The sequence below is a fragment of the Podarcis pityusensis genome (genome assembly GCF_964106645.2).
Source record: "Podarcis pityusensis genome assembly, chromosome: 2".
Classification (NCBI taxonomy): domain Eukaryota; kingdom Metazoa; phylum Chordata; class Lepidosauria; order Squamata; family Lacertidae; genus Podarcis; species Podarcis pityusensis.
In genome coordinates this window covers 27,240,014-27,262,217 of record NC_138029.1, presented here as the reverse complement: position 1 = coordinate 27,262,217, position 22,204 = coordinate 27,240,014, and the positions used below count along the sequence as shown (strand labels likewise).

General features: G+C 42.8%; 1 protein-coding gene across 3 annotated transcripts in view; it reads left to right on the top strand.

The window, feature by feature from the left end:
* The window catches only part of SLC39A11 (solute carrier family 39 member 11), a 273,374-nt gene that overhangs the window by 63,870 nt on the left and 187,300 nt on the right, over window positions 1–22,204 (top strand). For 2 of the 3 annotated variants that reach the window (XM_080994926.1, XM_080994924.1), the window contains one exon: window positions 18,931–19,075. In XM_080994926.1, the coding sequence (XP_080851052.1) occupies window positions 18,931–19,075 (145 nt within the window). The remainder of the gene's footprint in view (window positions 1–18,930; window positions 19,076–22,204) is intronic. The other variant, XM_080994925.1, reaches the window with a different exon arrangement.

Below are 22,204 nucleotides of genomic sequence, written 5' to 3'. Positions count from 1 at the left end.
AGAAAACCTCTGGGACCTATCGAGTTATGACTTATTATTGCTTCCAAGTGTTAGCCACTTGGAAGTATTATGAACGTTGCAGATTGGGGTGGGTGGGTTGGGAATCAGAGAAGCTACATTTATGGCCTGTGCTTTTCCCATTAGTGCTTGCTCATATATTTTATAGTGTGTTATGACAATGGAGTTTATTTCCTTCTATTTTCTCCTAGGAAAAAGTAAAAAGTGATTTTGATTCTTTATGCCTAGTAATAACAAATAGCAGAGATGCAGATAGCGGAGAGCTCCATGAAAGTTTTATTTTAATTACACCAGCTGGAGGTCTGTCGTCTCGCTTTTGTGTTTGAGAGCATTTGTAAGTTTCTGTTTCCAAAGTTGTTTAGTGGAAGGTCTATGCAGATAACCAACTTCTTCTGAGATTACCGTACCATGGTTCTCAGTTATTGGGGATTTCAAGGCTTATCAAAGCTCCCCTTAGAGGGCTACGCATAACTTTCCCATGTGCCTAGAACTTCTGGTCTTCAAACTCAGAACTTAGAAATAGGCCTTTGTCCAGTTGAAAAGTTGGGTGGATTGTTCCTTCTTTCTGCTTTTGTCCAATTCTGCAAATTAAAGGGCAAGGAAGTCTACTGTAGATATTGCAGACTGTTCGAATTTCCTGTGTTGTCTCCTTTCCCCTTTCTTCCAGAGGTTACTTGGGGAAGGGCTATAGGTCACTGATAGAACATCTGTCATGCATGCAGAAGGTCCCGACTTCAACCTCTGGCATTTCTTGGTAGGGTTGTGTTGTGAATGCCAGTGTGGTTGCTCGAGAGTGAACAGGCAAGACTCCCCCTGGTCTTTTCAAGGCTTTATTATCTGTCCAAAACATTCACAATGCAGATCGTCTCAATTCCATGTCTGCTCAGTCGCTAACAGAATCTGGGAGTGGGTGGTCCTTAAACTTTCCCCAGCAGAGCAGTCTTTTGACCCCCATCCTATGCCTCCCCTCTCTGTGTGTAAGCCTAGAGGGCGTGGGCAAAGGGGGACCTGCCTCCCCCCCCGCTTTGCTCAGATTCGGTGTTGCGGCTCTCCCTTGCATCTTCCGAGCCTTGCATCCCTTCCCCACTGGAGGCGTGGCTTCCCTCCTCCCCGGAGGACGAGCTGCTTCTCACGATCTTCGGCGGCTCCCTGTAACCCAACTGCCCTTCCACCTCCCGCCTCTGAGCTGATGGCAGTTCCCTGACAGGTTGGGAAACATTCCTGCCTGAAACTTTGGGGAACCACTGCCAATCCATGTAGATGATATTGAGCTAGATGGATCAGTGGTCTGACTCAATATAAGACAGCTTCCTATGTACGTACTATTCTTTGGTAAAGAGGGCATGTTCTATATTTTGGGATTGCACATCTGATTAGGATTAGACAAGGCTGACTACTCTACTGGGAAGGAGCTCAGAACCTCCTTCTTAGGAAGTGCTTGGAGAAATCTTTTTTCCCTTCCTGGGTTTCTCAAGGGTGAGATGGGGAGATTTTTTTTAGCAGGCTCCCTTCCCCAAACGATCCCTTCCCTCTTGGGGTTTCTGGCTAAGGAGGAAACAGCAGAGGAGTCTTTGTCAGCAACAACTAGGACTGTGGACTCATTCTCATAGAGACTTAAAGACTAGAAGAAAGCTCTACCAGCTGTTATGTAAGCACTGGCACAGGACAGTGTGAGGGTTTGCCAGTGTTCTACAGAACGTATAAGCAGAAGCAGGAATCCAGAGACACAAGGATATGGTGAAATTCAAAGCAAAACAGATGCCTAGGAGGCATCCCTACAATGGATCAAAGATGGCTCCTTGCAACTGAGATTACACTGTCAGCACGACCAATAATGGCAGAAAATCATGCAATCTGTTGTGCAGGAAGGAGCTAGTCAAAGCCACATCTTCAGCTGACCCAACTAAATCTAATTGTGACAAAAGTTCTCACATACTTTCTATTTTTGCTCTCCCCCTTAGATTAGATTCTTTCTCCATTCCCTGTGCTTGTAAAAGTTGACTGATGACTTCATGGTAGCCCTTTAGTTATTATAATGTTTTAGCTGCTGCCTACACAATGTGATACCTGCGTCAAAAGTCTCTGTAAGCAGCAAGATGAAAGCCATGTTCTTTTCCTATTTTTCTAAAATACCTAACTAGCCAGCTTGAATATCCCGTTAGTCTCTTGGCCTTTCCTCTACATGCGCAGCACTTCCTCTCTGGTCCCTTGCAAATTCTGCCAACTGCGCAAGGCCTTCTATAATTTAGTGCAAATTCTGACTTGTCAGCATCCGTCCCAGCAATGATTTGCATATTCCACCAGTGTCTATATTTCTGCTAATTGCAAGCATAAGCATAAACTTCACACAGATTCAGAGCAAATGAGCTTTTCTCATCTCAGGCCACCTTGACTAGGTCTGCCTCTGGATCATGTGCTGGGCCATGAGAAACAGAAGGTGTGTGTTTGTGTGTGTGTGTGTGTGTGTGAGTGTGAGAGAGATTGAGAGAGAGAGAATGACTATGGTCTACTGGGAAAGGTGGGTAATAAGACAAAGGAGATAAGATAGGTTTTTTGGGGGGGCAGGGGGCAGAAATGTACGTGTGTCAGTCTTGATCTTAAGCCCACCGATTCTTCTCTTTTCTCATGCCATTTTTTAAAACAATGCAGGGGAGAAATCTGTCAGGCCGCTGCTATTCTGTTGTGTTTTGCACCTGGTTGTTGCAGAAGTGGGAATCAGTTAGAGATACTATTCATGTTCATATATTTAGTTCAGAATAATACTTGTTTTTGTGTGGTAGTAGCCTTGAAAAATGATCTCATCTCTTCCATTCACATTGATGGCCTTTTGTACAGTGACTTAGCGCTTCAGCCTCTCCTTCCCTCCTCCATCACATACACGGAGGAGAGCCCTTTGTCACCTTAGTAACCAAAGAAAACATCACTCACGCTGATCTTTGGCATCATTATGGAGCCATGAATAAGGTAGTTTTGGAGTAGAAGGTTTTAACATGAGTTCTCTTGATGTAAGCAAAAAAGTGATAGAAAAGGACCCCCCCCCCATTTCTCATTGAACACCCTCTTATTGATTTTGTTTATTTAACTTGAAAAGATTTGTTCCACCCTTCATGCACAAATACATCTGGCCCTTGAACCAGAAGAATAAGATACCTCTTGGCACCTCCAGCTACATTGTTCTGTATGTTCTAGATCAGGTTTCCTCAAACTTGGCCCTCCAGATGTTATTGGCCTACAACTCCCATGATCCCTAGCTAGCAGGGCCAGTGGTCAGGGATGATGGGAATTGTAGTCTCAAAACATCTGGAGGGCTGAGTTTGAGGAAGCCTGTTCTAGATGATACAAGCTCAGCTTGGATAGCTCAGTTGGTTAAAGCGTGGTGTTGATGACACCAAGGTTGCAGGTTCGATCCCCGTATGGGACAGCTGCATGTTCCTGCAGGGGGGTTGGACTAGATGATCCTCGGGGTCCCTTCCAACTCTATGATTCTATGAAAATTTCCATTACCTTTTTGATTTTGCTTGATTCCTGGGGGCTCATTGGGTGTCTTTGCTTGTTTTTGGCAAAGATTAAAACGACCTTTTAGACAGCGTTAACATTAATCAGGGCATTTTAATACTGTCTACTGTTTCATTGAATTCAGTTAGGGAACTTGTAGAGACACGTTTGTGGGAGGAAGAAAATTGCTTGGCTAATTAAAAAAACAAGAGCGCCGTTCTGACAGATTGGTATGAGAGATGTGGCACTTCACACAGCTTTGTAGCTTGCTCTACTTCCTTGTTCTTCGTTAAGTAAGCTTGTAAGTGCCCATTTAAAACAGTAAGTCCCAAGTATATCACTGGACAGGAAGGAAGGAAGGGAGGAAGGAGGGAAGGAAGAGTTCAGGCAGATGCATCTGGGTCAATCTAAATCAGGCAAGATCAATAACTTATAATAAGTGATTGTTTCAAGTATCTTGCCTTACTCATATGTTGTGGTTTGTGATGTTAAGGTTAAGTGCAGCTGTCACAAGTAGGGTTGACTAATGTCCTCTCTTCTAATGGAGGAACGTAATTTCAAAAGCCCATATCTCAGAACATAGGAATTGGCTTGCTGGTTTGATGATTGATTTATGGATTCATTCAGTTTTATATTCTACTCCATTGTAAGACTCAGAGCAGCTTGTATAGATCATTCATACTTCATGCTTAGAACAAAGAAAATTGTGTTTTTCGAAATTGCAGCCTGATGGCAGAGACTCTGGTAGCAGCTAAGAACTGGGGATGATGATTTACTAAATGGGAAAAGGGGAAAACAAATCAAAACCATCACCTGACATTCACAATTCAATAAGCATCAGTACACCCATCTTAATTTATACATGCAGATCCGTATATGCCAACCAAATGTCCAAATACGTATCCAAACTAAGTTGGTGCTTAGAGAAAGTACATTGAAATGTAGGAAGGACATGAAAGTCTTTTAGACCATTGGATAATAGATGGTGAACATTGATCCTTCCAGACTCAAAATATAAGTCTTCTAGTGACCATAAGGGCTTATAAAGTCCATTTTTATTGTTCTGCTGTTCATCCCAACACTACAGGGATAGAATTTAAAAGTACACAAACACCTTCAAATATCAAGGATCTTGCTAATGCAAGATTAACAACAACAGCAGCTTCAGACCAGAAAGGAAAGGTTCACTTGACAAGCCCACATGATATGCCTAAATGAGGCATTTCCAGCTTCACATTATCAGCATCCGGATGAGTTAGAGAACACCTTCGTGAAAAGATACTGTGTTTTGCAAAAAGGGATGGCTTCTCTCCCCCCCTCCCCCTACTCTCTTTGTCGTAGACACAGTGAGTACTCTGAATGAAAAACTGGGTGAGAATTATTGTGGTATCTGCATGATCTTGACCCAAACTACTCATGCGCCACACATCTTGGCTGAGGTAATTTTTAAAAATAACTTGGCACTAAGTTTCATGAGGTATCCATACCATGCTATTTTGGGGGAATGCAGATACTGTAAGAAAAACACTGGGGCTTAATTTGATTAGGAGTCGAATGTCTGGCATCTGGTGGGCAGGGTTTTTGTGTTGTGTTCTTGCCTCAGGAAGTTCTTTTACTTTCTCTCAGGCAGTCTGTTATTACAGCGGTACCTTGGTTCTCAAACCTTATCCGTTCCGGGAGTCCATTCGACTCCCAAAACTGTTTGAAAACCAAGGCACAGCTTCCAATTGGCTAGAGGAGCTTCCTGCACTCAAGCGGAAGCTGTGTCGGACGCTCGGCTTCCGAAAAATGTTCGCAAACCGAAACACTTACTCTCGGGTTTGCGGCATTCAGGAGCCAATTTGTTCGACAACTAAGCCATTTGGGAACCAAGGTACCACTGTATTGCATTACAATTTCCTTTATTTTTGAAGCTTGGTTTGACATGTACACGAGCCGCTTACTTTGCTGAAAGAAAAGAAACTCTGCTGAAGAATGGTGGAATATCCTAAACTTGGGTGAGTGATGGGATAGTCCCAGTCTGGCGGGAGGATTGTTGTTTTTAATCGCCCCACCCCCCACAACAGATACCTGGTCCATTCTCCATGGCTATAGAAAGAAAAACAAAACTTCACGATCTTGGAATAGCTAAGGAGAAGTGATGAGCCATGGAAAGGTGAAAGCAACTTTTCGCCATTCGGCCTCTCCTGTTGTTTTCAAATGTGGGAGGAAAAGCAGGCGGTGGTGATCTTTGAGAAACCTGTTCCAATAAGCAATGGTAGAGGTTCCTTAATGTGGCTTTGTGGAGGCAATTGAAACTCTATTAGGGAGAGATGCCAGGTCTCCAATCCTGGCGGAGACCCAAATCTGCAAGCTGGAGTTGCATGAGATACCGAGAGCCCTATCCATGGATCACCATTAGCGCTGATATAACCTTCGATTTATTTTGGCAAGCAGTAATTTAAAGTCCCGAAATTGCAAGAGACTTCTTGAAAGCAACCTGAAATAGGTGATTTCAGCACAGAAGCCCCTGAAATAGATTGCATGGGTTAGGCGCTGGGTTATGGTGTAGAATATTAGAATGCCCTCCCTTTGAAATACAGTGCTATCGCTGTTTCCTTCCCTTTCTTGCAGCAGAGTAATTGTTCATAATGAGCTCATTATACTGATGATGAGAACTTATTTTAATCTTACTGCCAGGTTCTATTCTGCCTGAAGTGGTACCAAATGGAAAGGAATTGATTAGAATTTGCCCTCAATAAAGGTCAATTGAGACTGATTTAGTTGTGCACCTTGCATTTTTTCCCCTTGCCACTATGTCCCTGGGAATCTAAGAACCATCAACGGTCTATCTAATTCAGCATCCTGTTTCCAATGGTGGTCAGCCACTGCCTTTGGAAAACCTAGAAAGCCGAATATAAAGACTGCAGTCTTTCCCAGTTGTTGTTTCCCAGCAACTAATATTCAGATACCATATGCTTGTCAGTCCTTGGATTTACATGGAGGAGGCTGACTGCCTCTATGCACCAATTAACAGATGAGGAGCTGCTGTGATTAGGCATAGCTTATTAATATATCGTGATCTAGTTGAGGTTCCTGCATTGCGGGGGGTTGGAATAGAGGACCCTTGGGGTCTCTTTCTGCTCTACAGCTCTGATTCTATGGTGTAAAATGACATCAGAACCTTGTCAAATAAGAAGAATGCCTTTACTGAAACACTGAAAAATAAATTGGACTATCCCAAGCTTTTCATGCTTAGTTTTTGAAACCCCTCCTTTGCAGCAGACTTGTCCCACCCCCATCCTTTGCTTTGCAACATAAATACCATATTTTTCGCTCCATAAGGCGCACCTGACCATAAGGCGCACCTACTTTTTTGGGGGGGGGGGAATTCAAGAAAAAACATATTATTTAAAGGGAGCGCTGAGCAGAGCCTGTATGCATCCCAGGAGAAGGGCAGCCCGTCATTGTTCTGGCAGCGTAGATTACATTGATGGGCCTTCTCCCTCCTCAGGGAAAAGCCCCCAACAGCCACACACACACTCCTCGCAGCTCTTTAAAGGGCGCGCGGCTCTTGGGGGCTTTTGCGGGAGGTGGGGGAAGTGAGGGAGCCTCGCTCTGTCCCTTCCCTCACCTCCCGCAAAAGCCAGGGATAGCCGCACGAAGCCTCCCCAGGGCAGCGGGATGAAGGCTCCCCGCTGCCCTGCGGAGGCTTCACGGGCTACCCCAGAGCTGCTCAGGAGCAGGTCGGGGCTGGCGGGGGAAGCCCGGGTCTCCTCCCCCAGCCCCAGGGACCACAGATTCGCTCCATAAGACGCACAGACCCTTAGATTTTAAGAGGAAAAAATTGCGTCTTATGGAGCGAAAAATACGGTACCCATTGTCAGTCTTAAAACCTATCCTCTCCTCTGAATTTCCTCCTTAGTCTTTGCGTTTGTGCTTCTCACTTGGCAGCCTCTCATGTGCTTAAACTTCTATCTCAGAGGGGCAGCATGCGGTCTCTTAACAGATTTACAGTGTCCTAAGCTTTCACAGATCATGACCCAATAGATCTGCTAGCCTTTAAGGTGCCACAGGAATGTTTCTTATTTTCGTCCATCTATGTTGCCCCCAAATCTTTTTGTAAACTTCTCCATCCCATATAGGTCATTGTGTTTCCAGTCTGCTTCTGATGACTGTTTCTGCCCAGTGTAGTAAGTTGTGTCCTTTTGCACCTCAGGCTCTTCTGTACTTTATTTTAGGATTTATTTATTCTAGAAACGTTATGTGTTGCTTCAAAGGTGTAGCTCAAGAAGAATACTTGAGTGGAGTATCCAGTTCTCCTGTCATTGGGGTTTCTGCCTCCACACTGATCCAGGGAGGTATGGCATCTCAGAGAGTAGCAAATCAGAATGACATCTGGGAGCCCTGGAGAACAAGAATTCACTGCGAGAATCTCCTTTTATCTGCTGCACTGGCTCCCAGTCTGTTTAAGGGTTCAATTTCAGGTGCTTGTTTTAACATAAAAAGCCCTAATTGGCTTGGGACCTGAGTACCTGAAATATTGCCCTCTCCCATATAAACTACCTGAATCTTGAGATGTTCCTTAGAGCCTTGCAAGTGAAGTGAGGTGGATGACTTCTACAGTGGTACCTCGGGTTATAGACGCTTCAGGTTACAGACTCCGCTAACCCAGAAATAGTACCTCGGGTTAAGAACTTTGCTTCAGGATGGGAACAGAAATCACACAGCGGCAGCGGGAGGCCCCATTAGCTAAAGTGGTACCTCAGGTTAAGAATAGTTTCAGGTTAAGAACAGGCCTCCAGAACGAATTAAGTTCTTAACCCGAGGTACCACTGTAATGAGAAGGCCTTCTGTGTGGTGGCACCCCATTATGGAATAGCCTCCCCTGACAGGCTCACCTGGTGGTGCCTTTGTGTTTTCTTCAGAACCAGGTGAGGGCCCTTTTATTCAACAAATAACTTGTGCTTGAATTGTGATTTATTGTTTGCTTTACCTACCCCCATTTGCAGGAACATCTTTTTATGCTTCACTTTTTTTGTCTATGTTGTTGTATTCATGTTTGTTTCTGTGAGCTGCCCAAGGAATGCATGTTGTGCGGAAGTCATACAAATCTAGCAAATAAAATACAAGTAAAGTATGTGGGTGAGATACAGTTCTTAATCATTGGACTGTGCTCAGTGCCATAAACAAAATAAGCTACCTTTCTTTTTTCTGTCTCTAAAAAAGAAAAAGAAAAAGCCTTGATTATCTGAGGTTATTCTTACAATCGGATTTTGTGCTTAGGTGCTGAAAACCTTTGGGATAAATTATTCCAGTTGCCTCTATTTTGTTGTTGGAAGCCCACATATTTGGATGCTGTCATGGCTGAGAAAACTCGGATATAACTCGGAGATCTGCAAGATTTCCACTCCAGAGATGCATCAGCGGAGATCGATGATGGCATTTTATTACCCAGAAAGTCTGGGAAGCATAATCTCTTTTGACTAGGGGACTATTTCAGCTGGTGCTTTTGCAGTATGCTTGAGACAGATTGAAATAACTTTTGTCGAATATTTTCATCTATTCTGTCTCATAACTTTGACTTACTTCAGCAGTATTTGGAATAACCACCCAATCTAGCCATTTTAGACTTTTGGTTTAGTAGCACACTTGTGTTTCTCTAAAAAAAGAGAGCCAGTACTGCATGTGAAAGGGATCTAGGGGTCTTAGTAGATCACCAGCTTAACATGAGTCAACGGTGTGATGCAGCCACAATAAAAAAAGCTAATGCTATTCTAGGCTGCATCAATGGAAGTATACTATCCAGATCAAGAGAAGTAATAGTACCAGGCTATTTTGCCTTGATCAGACAACTCCTAGGCTATTGTGTTCAGTTCTGGGTGCCACAATTTAAGAAGGATATTGACAAACTGGAACATGTGCAGAAGAGGGCAACTAATATGACAAAGGGTCTGGAAACCAGGCCTTAGGAGGAATGGCTGAGGGAGTTGGGTATGTTTAGCCTGAAAAAGAGGAGAGGAGACATGATAGCCATCTTCAAATATCTAAACGGTTGCTACATGGAAGATGGAGCAAGCTTGTTTTCTTCTGTTCTGGAGGTAGGACCCAAACCAATGGCTTGAAGTTGCAGGAAAGGATATTCTGATAAAACACCAGGAAGAACTTTCTCATGTAAGAACTGTTAGACACTGGATCAGACTCTCTAGGGCCGTGGTGGACTCTCTTTCCTTGGAGGCTTTTAAGCAGAGGTTGGATGTCCATCTGCCATGGATGCCTTAGTTGAGATTCCTGCATTGCAGGGCCCTTCCAACTCGCCAATTCACTGATGCTATGAAAAGAAACACTGTTCAAGGGTTAATTATAATTCTTTAAAGTAGATTGACGGCACAACTGAACATGCCAGTTCAAATTTCTCTTCTGGAGTCACCATCTTGTCCATGTAGCTGCTGATCTGTGGAAACAAGTGTTATTGTTTCCCACATAAAACTCATTGAGATACCATAAACAAAATACATTGACCAAGGAAGAGAGCCACACTCTTTTGAAGTAAAGAAATCGGGACAGCACTGCAGCAGTGATACCATTGAATAAAAGTGATCTTCCGTGCATCACCACGTCTTCCAGATTTATGTATTGGCAGTGTTACATGACGTAGTAGGATCTCAACATGAGGAGGCAGCCTCTTTTCCCACCCAACCCTCACCCTTCTTGTCTTACCTAGGAAGAACATCCTCATGCATGAGAAGTGTGGGTGGCAGTGGTCGACAAGAGGAACAAAAATAGTCACTGATTATATTGTGTAAAGGGACGCGGGTGGCGCTGTGGGTAAAACCTCAGCGCCTAGGATTTGCCGATCGTATGGTCGGCGGTTCGATTCCCCGCGGCGGGGTGAGCTCCCATCGTTCGGTCCCAGCTCCTGCCCACCTAGCAGTTCGAAAGCACCCTTAAAGTGCAAGTAGATAAATAGGTACCGCTTTATAGCGGGAAGGTAAACGGCGTTTCCGTGTGCTGCGCTGGCTCGCCAGAGCAGCTTCGTCATGTTGGCCACGTGACCCGGAAGTGTCTTCGGACAGCGCTGGCCCCCGGCCTCTTAAGCGAGATGGGCGCGCAACCCCAGAGTCGGTCACGACTGGCCCGTACGGGCAGGGGTACCTTTACCTTTACCTTTACATTGTGTAAAAGCAGTGCAAAAGTAATGATCTTTCAAAAATTGGGCTATTCTAAAATCTCTGCAGGTCTTTATTTTGCAGGGGGAAGGGAATCAGAAAAACCAAACTTGGGAGAAGATGACTTCACCAGCCCTGGCCTTTCAAGGCTTCTAAAAGCTCCTGTAAGCCATTCCCTTCCCCTTGTAAATCTCTGATCTCTCTTTCCTTCTCTGAGACGTCTTGTCTAATGGATATTGTTACTCAACTTGGAAAGGGGGCTGTGTTGCTTCTGCATTCCAAATAATGCCTCTAGCACTCTATTGGGGTGATATAAGTGCTATATATTATTGATACTAGAAACTACCAGACATGCGAAATGAGAATATGCTCCTTTCTGCTATGCTCGTCTAGAGAATTGACAACTTGCCTCTCACCTGAATTACTTTCAAACTTGTTAAGCATGATTTGGGGCTGGAAAGCGGATGGCAAGAGGCAACAAGGGAGCTATACACTTACATTTTGTTTTAGCAGCACACCTTAGACACTGATTTTAGTATTATGGGAAGTCTTTCAAAGAACTAGAAGTCTTTTGGACGACTAGAGGGGAGTTCCTTCCCTTTTCACTTCTGTGGGGAAGATGAGAAAACATTCTGTTTAGAAACCTTTGCATCTAGATGGTCTGTGGAATGTTATTTTGCTGGCTGAAATTGTGGAGACAGAATCTCATTTGAAATATGTCTTAGAGGCTTGGACTATGATTCTCATAAGGATGATCTCTAGGGCCGAATTCAGAATCTGTGTTCATGTGTGGGAAGAGGGAGCATAAAGGTTTGTATGAAGGGTGTACACTTGGCATAACAAGGGCCCCGTTCCCACACTACAGAAGCAAAGGAGAGATAAGTGAAATGGAATTGGAAAGTTAAAATGAAGGCAAAGTTGATTTCCCTACTCAGCCTTTTATGTTATGATTTTTTACTTTAGTTCTCTGGTCTGAATTTGTTACTAAGTGAGGATGCTGGTGCCATCTTGCTCTTCCCAATTATTCTTTTTGACATGTGAACAGACAACCCTGTTTTAATTGTTATGACCCTTCTGTTTTAACAAAATCTCGATGGCAGTTGGTGGGTAAATGTACCCAAGCTTAATGCATCCAACCAAGTGTACGCATATCTTTAAAATAAATTATTTACTGGGAAATATGCCCGTAATTTTGTTTCTTCGATGCTGAATAATTGTAGATTGGATTTATGATTCTATTTTGGAAAGATATATTATTGCTAATAAAAGTAAAATCTGTTGGTATGAGCATGGCTGCTTTGGGCAGGAGATGCAGCATTTTTAAATAGCACCAGCAAACACACGAGGAGCTGTTGCGGAGACCGTCATAAACCATCTTGCTGCCCACACAGAGTTGGAGGGATTGAATGCCTGCCCCCTCTGCAAACATTGTACTCCAGGCATTTCCAAAAACCCCAGTTGTTCCCATTAAAGCCACATATTCAAGTAAACCATTGGCACATGAGAAAAATCCTGGAAAGTGAAGGTTGTGTGTAATTGTCATGTGCACATTCCTCCAGGTAAGTAAGATGGTTTAGACAACCATCATGTGTGAATATTGCACCAGTACAATTTGCTGACTGCCGTTACACATTTGGAAGCCATGTTGTGTGAATGCGACCCTCCCGATCCCTTAGTGACCACTTCAGAATGGTGACCAGTAAGCGTGCAAACCAGGGGTGGTTCTACTATGAAACGAATGAAGCTGTTCAAATCCTTTGAGGCATAGCTTTGTTTTTGAGGTATGGCTGTGCTCTTTGGGTTCCAGCAGTATCATGGTAAAGGGTATCCATCCCTCTAATTTTGGAGCCCAGAGTGCCTAATAAGCAAAGTAGATAAAAGTAGCCATACTAATTAAAGCCGACTAACACAACCATAGTAAAAGTACAGTAAGAATAGGAGCCATCAGTTCAACCGAGTAATGTTTTCCTCGTGATCCGAAAAACCTGGACAAATAAAAAAAAACCTTAAGCCTCCTGTTCAACATCTGTCACTTGGAAGGGAGTTCCACAGATGAGCTACTGCTAGTAAGAATGACCTTTCTAGTGACTCCACCCTCCTAGCATATGTTAAGGGTCTGCAGGAGAGCAGAATCTCTCCTGTGGATCCTAAAGCACGGTTTGGTTGGTAACAGGGGAGGTCTTCCCTCAGGTACTTGGCCCCAAGTCATTTAAAGCTTTATATGCTAACAGCCAGATCTATTGGCCAAACCTATCCAGTCTGAGGTTTAAATTTGGAGGTGACTTTCCTAGCAGGGGTACAAGTGGTCAGCAATTGCATTGCCTCTCCAGCTAGTATTAGATTTTCCTCAAAAAGTAACCCGTTTGAACTTGTTCCACGCTTTTTCCCTTTCGTGATCTGTGTCAGAGTTGAAAAATATGGATCAGTGTAAACATGACGAATGAAACTGCTTAAAATGTGACGACTGCATTTTTTTTATTGAGGAAATATTGTTTTTCTTTCTAGCCCCGTATAACGGTGTGCTCTTATTATTAGCAAGCTTTGCTGCAGTAATAACACTAAAAATGCAAGCAGCATCTGTTAGCATCAGCACGGCCATTTTATGAGGGCAGGAGGGATTGTATATGCACCCTGGTGGTGACACAACATGAAACAAGCTTGCTGGGACCATCTTGTGCCATATAAAGCATCTGCACCCAGCTGCGGAGATATTTTCTCTCAAAGACTATTGTTTTCCAAGCATTCACAAATGTACCAACTCCCCGTGGTTATTTCTGCTAACTCTAATTAGCCAGATAAGCCAATTTAATGTGAGTAACTTTATTCTCCCCTTTTGTAATGCCTGTTTTAGCCTACCGACACATCCTAATTTTAGGCTCTACATAGGGAGCGGCGTCTCAATGATTCAGAGCTATCGCAGCTGGATTAAATGGAATGCCATGCTGGAGGTCATAGAGTCTTTCAGATTTGCTGAAGTTCCCTGTGCTTCTTTCTCAGTCAGGTCAGGATTTCTCCCTTTTGCCAGTAAGCAACTGGATATAGGCTTGCATCTCTTTATTACTTCTATTTCTGTACTAATCAGATCAGGTTGGGGTTCAGCCCCAAAAGCCTGGACCTCTGTGTAGGTTACACCGGAAGCCACAGAGGGGAAGATTTAAGTGTCACCTTACTTTGAATGTAATGTTAAAAGTGTGCGTGTACCGTACTTTTCTGTGTATAAGACTAGATTTTTTTTTACTCTAAAATAATGTTTAAAAATGGGGGTTGTCTTATACATGGATAGTCATCTCCTCCATTTTCTTAAATCTGAGTCCCCCAAAATAGGGGGCGTCTTATACACGAAAAAATATGGTATATTGTAAGTGTATTCTTCATTTTTGCAAGAGTTGGATGCAAAAATACCTGAGAAAGAGAGAGTGAGATCAGAAAAAGCAGCAGCAGGTCATGCCCCTTAGTCCATCTCATCGTCCACAGGCTGGGAGCTACCTGCCTCTTCAGGTGTGAGTACCCCTGGAGGTAGGGGATGCCCCATCAGTCAGGCTTTGCAATGTAATCTCATCCTCCCATCTCCATCCTCAAGGGCTTCTGAGTCCTGAATCAGAGGGGACCATGAAACTGGGATGTTTTTGCAGAAAGGAAAAGGTGTCCCTTTCTCTCCTTCATGAAACTCCTCTTCCTACCTGGGAGACCTGAATTGCACTCGAAGTCTTCCATCCTCAACTTTCTGGAGCACAGGACAGGACACGCTCTTAGAGTTTGGGGATGCACTGCAAGGTGGTTTTTGTTTTGTTTTGTTTGTTTCAGGCCCCATGGATGTTGCCATCCACGGCCCCACTTACCCCGTCTTCCTGTGGCTGCTTCTTACCTGTAAATCTGTGTGTTTGGGATAGGTTCCCTGCTTTATGGGATAGGGGGTTGAAATTATACAGGTGCTCCTGAAGGTCTATTTTGTGTCAGACGAGGATGTTTTTGGTGACAGAGAATGCAAGGACAGGGTATTCTTGGCTAAAAATAAAAAGAAGCCATTCGATGATAAATATCTCCTCTCTCCAGTTCGGTTTTCTAATTGCTGGCTTAATAGAAGCAGAGACAGCATCCTGATTAGACAGTGTTTAAAAAGGGCTAGCAAATATGTGATTAGCATGAATACCATCAGTCAGAGTACATTATGCAGATGAAGAGAGTAGAATGTTGCTCTTCATCGCTAACCTTTTAGGTTGTTTTTTCTTTTAAACCCTACACAAACAAACAAAACCAAAGTGACCTTAGCAAGCATCTCTGTTTCTAATAGTTCAGCGTATATTTGCTTCGTTCTTTTTCTCTCCAGTGGACATGGTGTGCACAGTTGTGTGAGTGATCTGTCTTAAATTACTATTTTGCCTTTAGCCTATGCTTCCATGTGAGTAATAGATAGATGTCCTATTGGTCTACCCAAAGGGGATGGGCAGGGAGACAGGTTATTTTGCCCCCGTCTACATCTAGGAGTGACAACCCCAAGGATGATCCATTGTCTCAGAGATGCTACATTTATATCATCCTGCCAGAAAGACTTCCTTTCCCACTAAATGCTGAGCATGAGGCACATATTTAGTGTTAAAGGGCAGCTTAGTTTGTACTTTGCTGCGACTTACTAGTTCTTTTGTTGGATTATCTCAAAGATTATGTCCTGAGGGAGCAGCAGGAGTTGACTGTATATTTATTATTGATATCAGCCAAAACTGACATAACTTAGTACTGGAAGAGTAACAAGACTTAGATATAATCAGTATTTAAGTGATTTGGCTGTTGCAGAAGTGGTGAAATTGGCTAATGGAAGGGTATGGGAAAATCTCCAAGTTGGATAAATGCCAGGTCAGATGATGAACATTTATTAGATAATGGGACTCTAGAGACAGCACAGATGCCACCAGTTATATAGCTGATGTTATGATTTCTTGACCTTTTATATTTCATATTTATTTTCCCTTTACTGAATGTTTATCAGAAGTGTTTGACAAAATTCATAATGTTGTGATTATTGCAAACATTTCTTTTTTAAAAAGAGAGCAGTAAAGATATGGAGGCGAATGTCAATTTGTGGTTGAGTTCACTCCCGGTTTTTTCCAGAGAGAACAGTGACTAATCTTTTGCCCCAGTCTCATGCCATTGAGAAACTTGGTCCCCTGGTTTCTTAAACTAGTAAACAAGCCTAATCTGAAATCTTTTTTTTTTTTTTTTTGCTTATAAAATGTTTTAAAATATATGTTTTGAAACATACAAACTTCACATAAATGGGCTGAATAAAATGGTGAGCTTATTTGGTTTATCAGCTTACAAACATTTTTTTTTTTTAAAAAAAACCAACAACTATGGCTTGACATTACATGTAAACCCAGCACACTTAGCCATAGTTTGTTTTGCCGCCCCACCTCAGGTGCTAACTACAAAGGCACAAGGCAACAACATCTGGAAAATGACCCAAACTTTGGAGATACAGTGGAACCTCTGTTTGTGACCATAATCTGTTCTAGAGGCCTGTCCGGAGGTCGAAACGGGTTGCTGGGAGAGGTGTCGTTGTGCGCAGGCGCGGGCAGCAATTGCCCGCTTCTGTACATGTGTGAACGGCGATCACCACTCCTGCGCATGTGCAAACGGTGGCAAATCTGCTGGTTACTTCCGGGTTTGCCATGGTTGCGACTTGGAATGACCGTAATAAGAGGCGAATGTAAGTAGAGGTTCGACTGTGCAACACATGGTTTGCTTGATCGTCTGTATAACAACTTGTGGTTAGCTTGTGATGTGTTAAACTGTAGTTTGCCATAATGTGTGGACCAGGCATGTGTCCATATCCAAAGGGGATACTGACAGGCTCTTAAATAAAGGTTTTTTTTTTTTTTTTTTTTTTTAAATCCACACTGCAGAGCAACCAGCTGAAACTTGTAACACAGATAGGACTTCCGGGTTGGCGCCATCGCCGAATGGCGGACTCCCTCCGAGCTCCGGAGGGAGTCGGCTCGGCAGGGGCTGGGTCCTACCGCGCCGGCGACGCGGGGACCCTTAAAAACCACGGGCACGGGGCCCGTGGACATGGGGACTCGGCTGGTACCGTCAGCGCCCTCCCGACTCGTGAAGGAGCCTTTTTAAAGGCTACGGATCGGGTGCCTGGGAGTGGCGTGGTACTTTGAGTCTATCGCTTCCCCTGCCGAGTGCAGCCGCATGCCATTCGTCGGAGAGCGCTGGCTTCTTCCATTTGAAATTCGGACATTTAACAAAAACCCGTGAGTAATTGGGTAACCGGGTACAAAAGGAGGAAAAAAAAAAGGAATTTTTTTTTTCGGATTCGGCACGAGCGGGGGGGATCTAAAAAGGAAGTCAGTCCCCTCCCTGATTGTAAACATGCTAAAACAAGGACTGAGAAACCAAGATCAATTCAGAAGTTTATTGCTGACTAAAAATACCAAATTCCACGATGGAATCATTACAAGAATTGTGCTGGAGGAGAGTCGAGGGTGAGAGGGAAAAGGCAACCCCCCCCCGGGAACCGGGGCGATTCAGAGAACCTGGCGGAGAGAGATGGAGAGTTTGACAGCTGTCAAAGTAGCTGTCAAATCTTGAGAATATAAAGAGGACTTTGCTACAAGTATTTTGCTGGTTAATTTTGATACAATTGGATATAAATATGGATACAAAATGTCGGGTGGAAAAAGAAACAACAATTTGACTTTTGGATGAGAGGACACAAAGTTATTGCAATCCCTCTAGAGGGGCTTTGGGACATTACAAGCGGCGTATATGGAAAACTACTCTGGGATGTGTACTACTGGTCTTAGCTCCTGGGAAAGTAGCAAAACTGAAATATTTGTTTTGTCTACAGAGGTGACAACACAATAGAATCTTTCTATTTAAGTAAGCTCCTGAATAACAAACCTCTGTAGAGATACTAGATTTCAGAATAAGAATGGTTTTGCAGCTGAACAAGACAGAAACCTGAGAAAGTAAGAAACAAAAGAGTAAAGGACCAACTACGCCACGGCAAGAACAATGGGAGGAGTAACAATGATCAAGGGAAATTAAAGGCCTCGATTAGACTGGACTTTTGAAATTAAACATTATCAAAACAAGTAAATTTAAAGAAAACCGGCAAGATGAATTGAGAAAGTTTGGCTGTGGACTTGAGACCTCCAGGCCGACAACATACAGACTGATGGACATAGGGAATCTAAACCGGGGAAGGGAGGGGGAATTCTAGAATCCAAAGGCTATGTAATCAACTTCTGGAACCTTCTTCTATTTTCTATCTTTTAAATTTTTTTTTTTATATATAACTTTGGTATTTTGATTTAACAAGTTTTGGAAAAAAAAAGAAAAGGGGGAATTCGTGGAAGGAAACGGGGTAGATTTTGGGGAAAAAAATCTTTGTTCTATTTTGTTAAAGGTGAGGAGTGATGTTAAGATTGTAATTTAAATTGGCTATTAGGCATAACATATTAGGTTAAATTGGGAATGAGAACTTGTGGAACCAACGTAGGGAAAGGGGAATACAGTCGGGAGGGGAAGGAGGGAGTCCCAGAAAGAAGGTTATGAAAATAAGGGTTCAAAATTGGTCTCTTTTCTTTCTTTTTTTTCTTTATCTTTTCTATCTTCTTTATTCTGTTATTATTGGAAATTTTAATAAATATGATTAAAAAAAAAAAGAAACTTGTAACACAGATAAATTAATAAACATTGAATTGGGGGTCTGTTCCACCTTGGAATAGTCAAATTACAGTGGTACCTCGGGTTACATACACTTCAGGTTACATACGTTTCAGGTTACAGACTCCGCTAACCCAGAAATAGTACCTCCGGTTAAGAACTTTGCTTCAGGATGAGAACAGAAATCAGAACAGAAATTATGCTCCAGTGGCGCAAGTGGTGCTTCAGGTTAAGAACAGTTTCAGGTTAAGAACCGACCTCCGTAATGAATTAAGTACTTAACCTGAGGTACCACTGTATTATTCTATACAAAACCGCATAGAATTGGTCCATAATACGTTAATAATAATAATAATAATAATAATAATAAATAATAATAATGGCAATACAGATGGATGAGAAATCATAGAATCGTAGAGTTGGAAGGGACCCTGAGGATCATGTAATCCAAAACCCTGCAGTTTAGGAATTCACAGATACCCACACGGGGATCGAACCTGCAAACTTGGCGTTATCAGCACCATGCTGAAACCAACTGAGCTATCCAGGCTGATATATGATTAAATGATTAATCGTTTGTTTTTCTGTCTTGCAGGGTATCACTGAGCCTCCTCACACAGCACTGGCTTTGAGCTACGATTCAAGAGCGGTGAAAGAGAAGTATGAGCAGCAGCCCCCACATCGTCGGCAGCATGACAACGAGCTGTCCATCCGGATAGGTAGAACGGCTCTACATTCAGGCAAGCATCCTGTCATATACCATCCACAGCTAATTCTGAGATATTTACTACAAAGGATGTAACCAGTATGTAAAAATGAACACATGCATGCACACACTCACCTTCGATACGTGTGTGTATGCATGTACACAGTTAGCGAATTGGTTTCAGATACAATTTTCTTCCATTGTGAAACTAGCCGGAAGCAGGGCTCCTTCTTACTTCTTCTGTGTTTCTCCAAACTACTTCCGTGGGTCTTAATATCTGCATCTCATATTGCTGCTAGTTTATCTTCCTTATACAGCGGTACCTTGGTTTACAACCAGAGGTCCGTTTGTAAACCAAAACAGGTTGTAACCCAAGGCGCGCTTTTGCCAATGGGGCCTCCCAAATTTTTTTTGTTCGTAATCCAAAAAAAGGTTGCAAACCAGAACACGCACTTCCGGGTTTGACGTATTTGTAATCAGAAACGTATGCAAACCAAGACGTATGCCAACCAAGGTACCACTGTACCAGACAGTGGCTAAGTTAAAGCTCTTCATAATAGGATGTCCTGGTTTTTTTCTTTTTATTAGCTGCGTCAGTGTGGGTATTACTTACTTAATTTCATTTATTAATTGCTTTCTATGAAACATCTCAAAGCAATTTCATGGTACAATAAAACAAACAGGAAACAATATTAGTTGTTGTTGTTTAGTCATTTAGTCGTGTCCAACTCTTCGTGACCCCATGGACCAGAGCACGCCAGGTGGTTGCTGTTGTTGTTATTATTATTATTATTAAAAATGTTTTCAGATCCAGCACAGGCACTGAATGAGATAAAAATCTCTACTTGGAAAGCTTGTTGAAAGAGGGAAGTCTTCAACAGCTGATGACAACAGGTCAATGGAGGCAGTGCTGGTCTGATGTGTTAAATATGTCTGAGTTTTTAAAAAAGATGCATTTTAAAATCCCCTGCAATACTGTGACAAAGGTATACCTGCTACAATTCCTGTACTAACCCACCTGTCACAGGTGCTTTAGTGTGATACTCAAATAGGTCTTTTCTGATTGTTATTAGCTCTTGGCATTTGTGGCAAGAGAGAATGGCATTTCAAGAAAAGCCAAACTAATACTGTATTAGTTTTTGCAAATACTGTCGATATCCCCAGTATTCGCATTGTCTTGATCTCACCTCCGATTGGCTAAGTCAGATGGTATTGCTATTCACATATTTTATCCTGTTGCTCCTGGCAGCGGTAAACCTCTATATTTCCACCTCACATGAAACCTGTACATATAATTTAGCTTGGAATATTTTCATAACTAGCCAGATTTCCTTACTCCTAGAAGTTTTCCAACACTTTAAAGGTAAAGGTACCCCTGCCCGTACGGGCCAGTCGTGTCCGACTCTAGGGTTGTGCACCCATCTCACTTAAGAGGCTGGGGGCCAGCGCTGTCCGGAGACACTTCCAGGTCACGTGGCCAGCGTGACGAAGCTGCTCTGGTGAGCCAGCACCAGCGCAGCACACGGAAACGCCGTTTACCTTCCCGCTATAAAGCAGTACCTATTTATCTACTTGCACTTAAGGGTGCTTTCGAACTGCTATGTGGGCAGGAGCTGGGACCGAAAGAGGGGAGCTCACCCCGCCGCGGGGATTCGAACCGCCGACCATGTGATCGGTAAGCCCTAGGCACTGAGGTTTTACCCACAGCGCCACCCGCGTCCCTTTTCCAACACTTTAGGGTCAAGTTAAACTCAGAACAGAGCAGTTCCTCCAGAGTTGCTTACATACAATCAAAACAAGACAGTTCCTAACCTCAAGCTCGTGATCTAAAAAAACCCACACAAAACGAAACACAACACACAAGGGTAAAGGGTCGGGGAGGGAAGAGGAAAAGGTGGCTGATAATTGAGTGCCCTTGTTCTGCAATCTCCCATGAGTTTACTGGAATCATAGAACATTTCTTTTACAAGAATGGTAACCTTGAATCTAAACTGCAATTGAATTGGGAGAACACATTTCCTTTCTCCTCAAAAGAACTTGTTTGCATTTTTATGTGTAGTGATAACATAATAATATAATTTGAAAGCAATTATCATGGAAGTGGTTTGGAGAAAATACTTGTTGTTGTTATGGACTCTGGTTTTTCTTCTTGACTAGAGAAAAGGGTTTTCTTCTTCTTTTCTTCCCTCTCCTTCTGCTTTTGTATTTTATTTTATTTTTAAAAAGATGCATGCCTGGGAACCAGTGCTCTTTATTTCTTCAGTGACATTTCTGTTCCTTGCTTTTTGGCCTATTGGGATGAAATCTTTCTTTCTTCTTCACAAAATGAATTGTGACTGCCAAGAAGTGCGAGGACAAATAAAATACTAACAGCGAACTTTATTAATTTGCTACTTTACATGAACTTTCCAGCTATTTCCTTGCGAAGACTTTTGGGGCCATCTAATACAGACGTCTCATATTATAATGGATACTACCTGCTAATGTGGATATTGACATTTAAGCATTGTTGGATCATTACTTCTATTTTAAAGTTTAAACACAAGAAGTTATGGCATTACTCTTGCAGTTAATTCAGAGCCAGGCAGTACAATCGGGAGGAAAATGGCCTAGGGGCAGGAAGCCTCTCTCTCTGGCCTGAATTTCATCATGCGATAAAAACGTAAATAAGCCCCAAGATGCAGAGTGATGGTTGTAGTGATAGTGGAAAGCGTAGAATGCTTGACTTTATCCCTATGTCTTAGAAAGACGATCTTCTAATAACTAGGCAGTGCCCTTGACACAACCTCTCCTAATTATTGATTGGTCATAATTCTGACAGGGTGAGTTGACAAAAATATGGGGAACATGGCAGAAGTATTATAGTGAACCTGCAGGAAATGGGGTAGTAGGACTGGCACATTCCAGGCATAAGAAAGATGACCTTCTAGGAAAAAGATTGCACATGTTTCTTTTCCCTTCTCCTATGCCATATATACATTTAACATGTTGGCACATTGCTTGAATTGAAACTGCTTTCAAGCATGTGTTGCGTGTACATGTGAGCTATGTTCACAGTTTAGAAGAGCTGTTTTTACATAGCTTGCCTAACTCTGGCAACATTTCCTTTTTGTGAAGAGCTAGCATCCAGAGAGGATGATGAAGGACTTCTGGGTTGAAATTC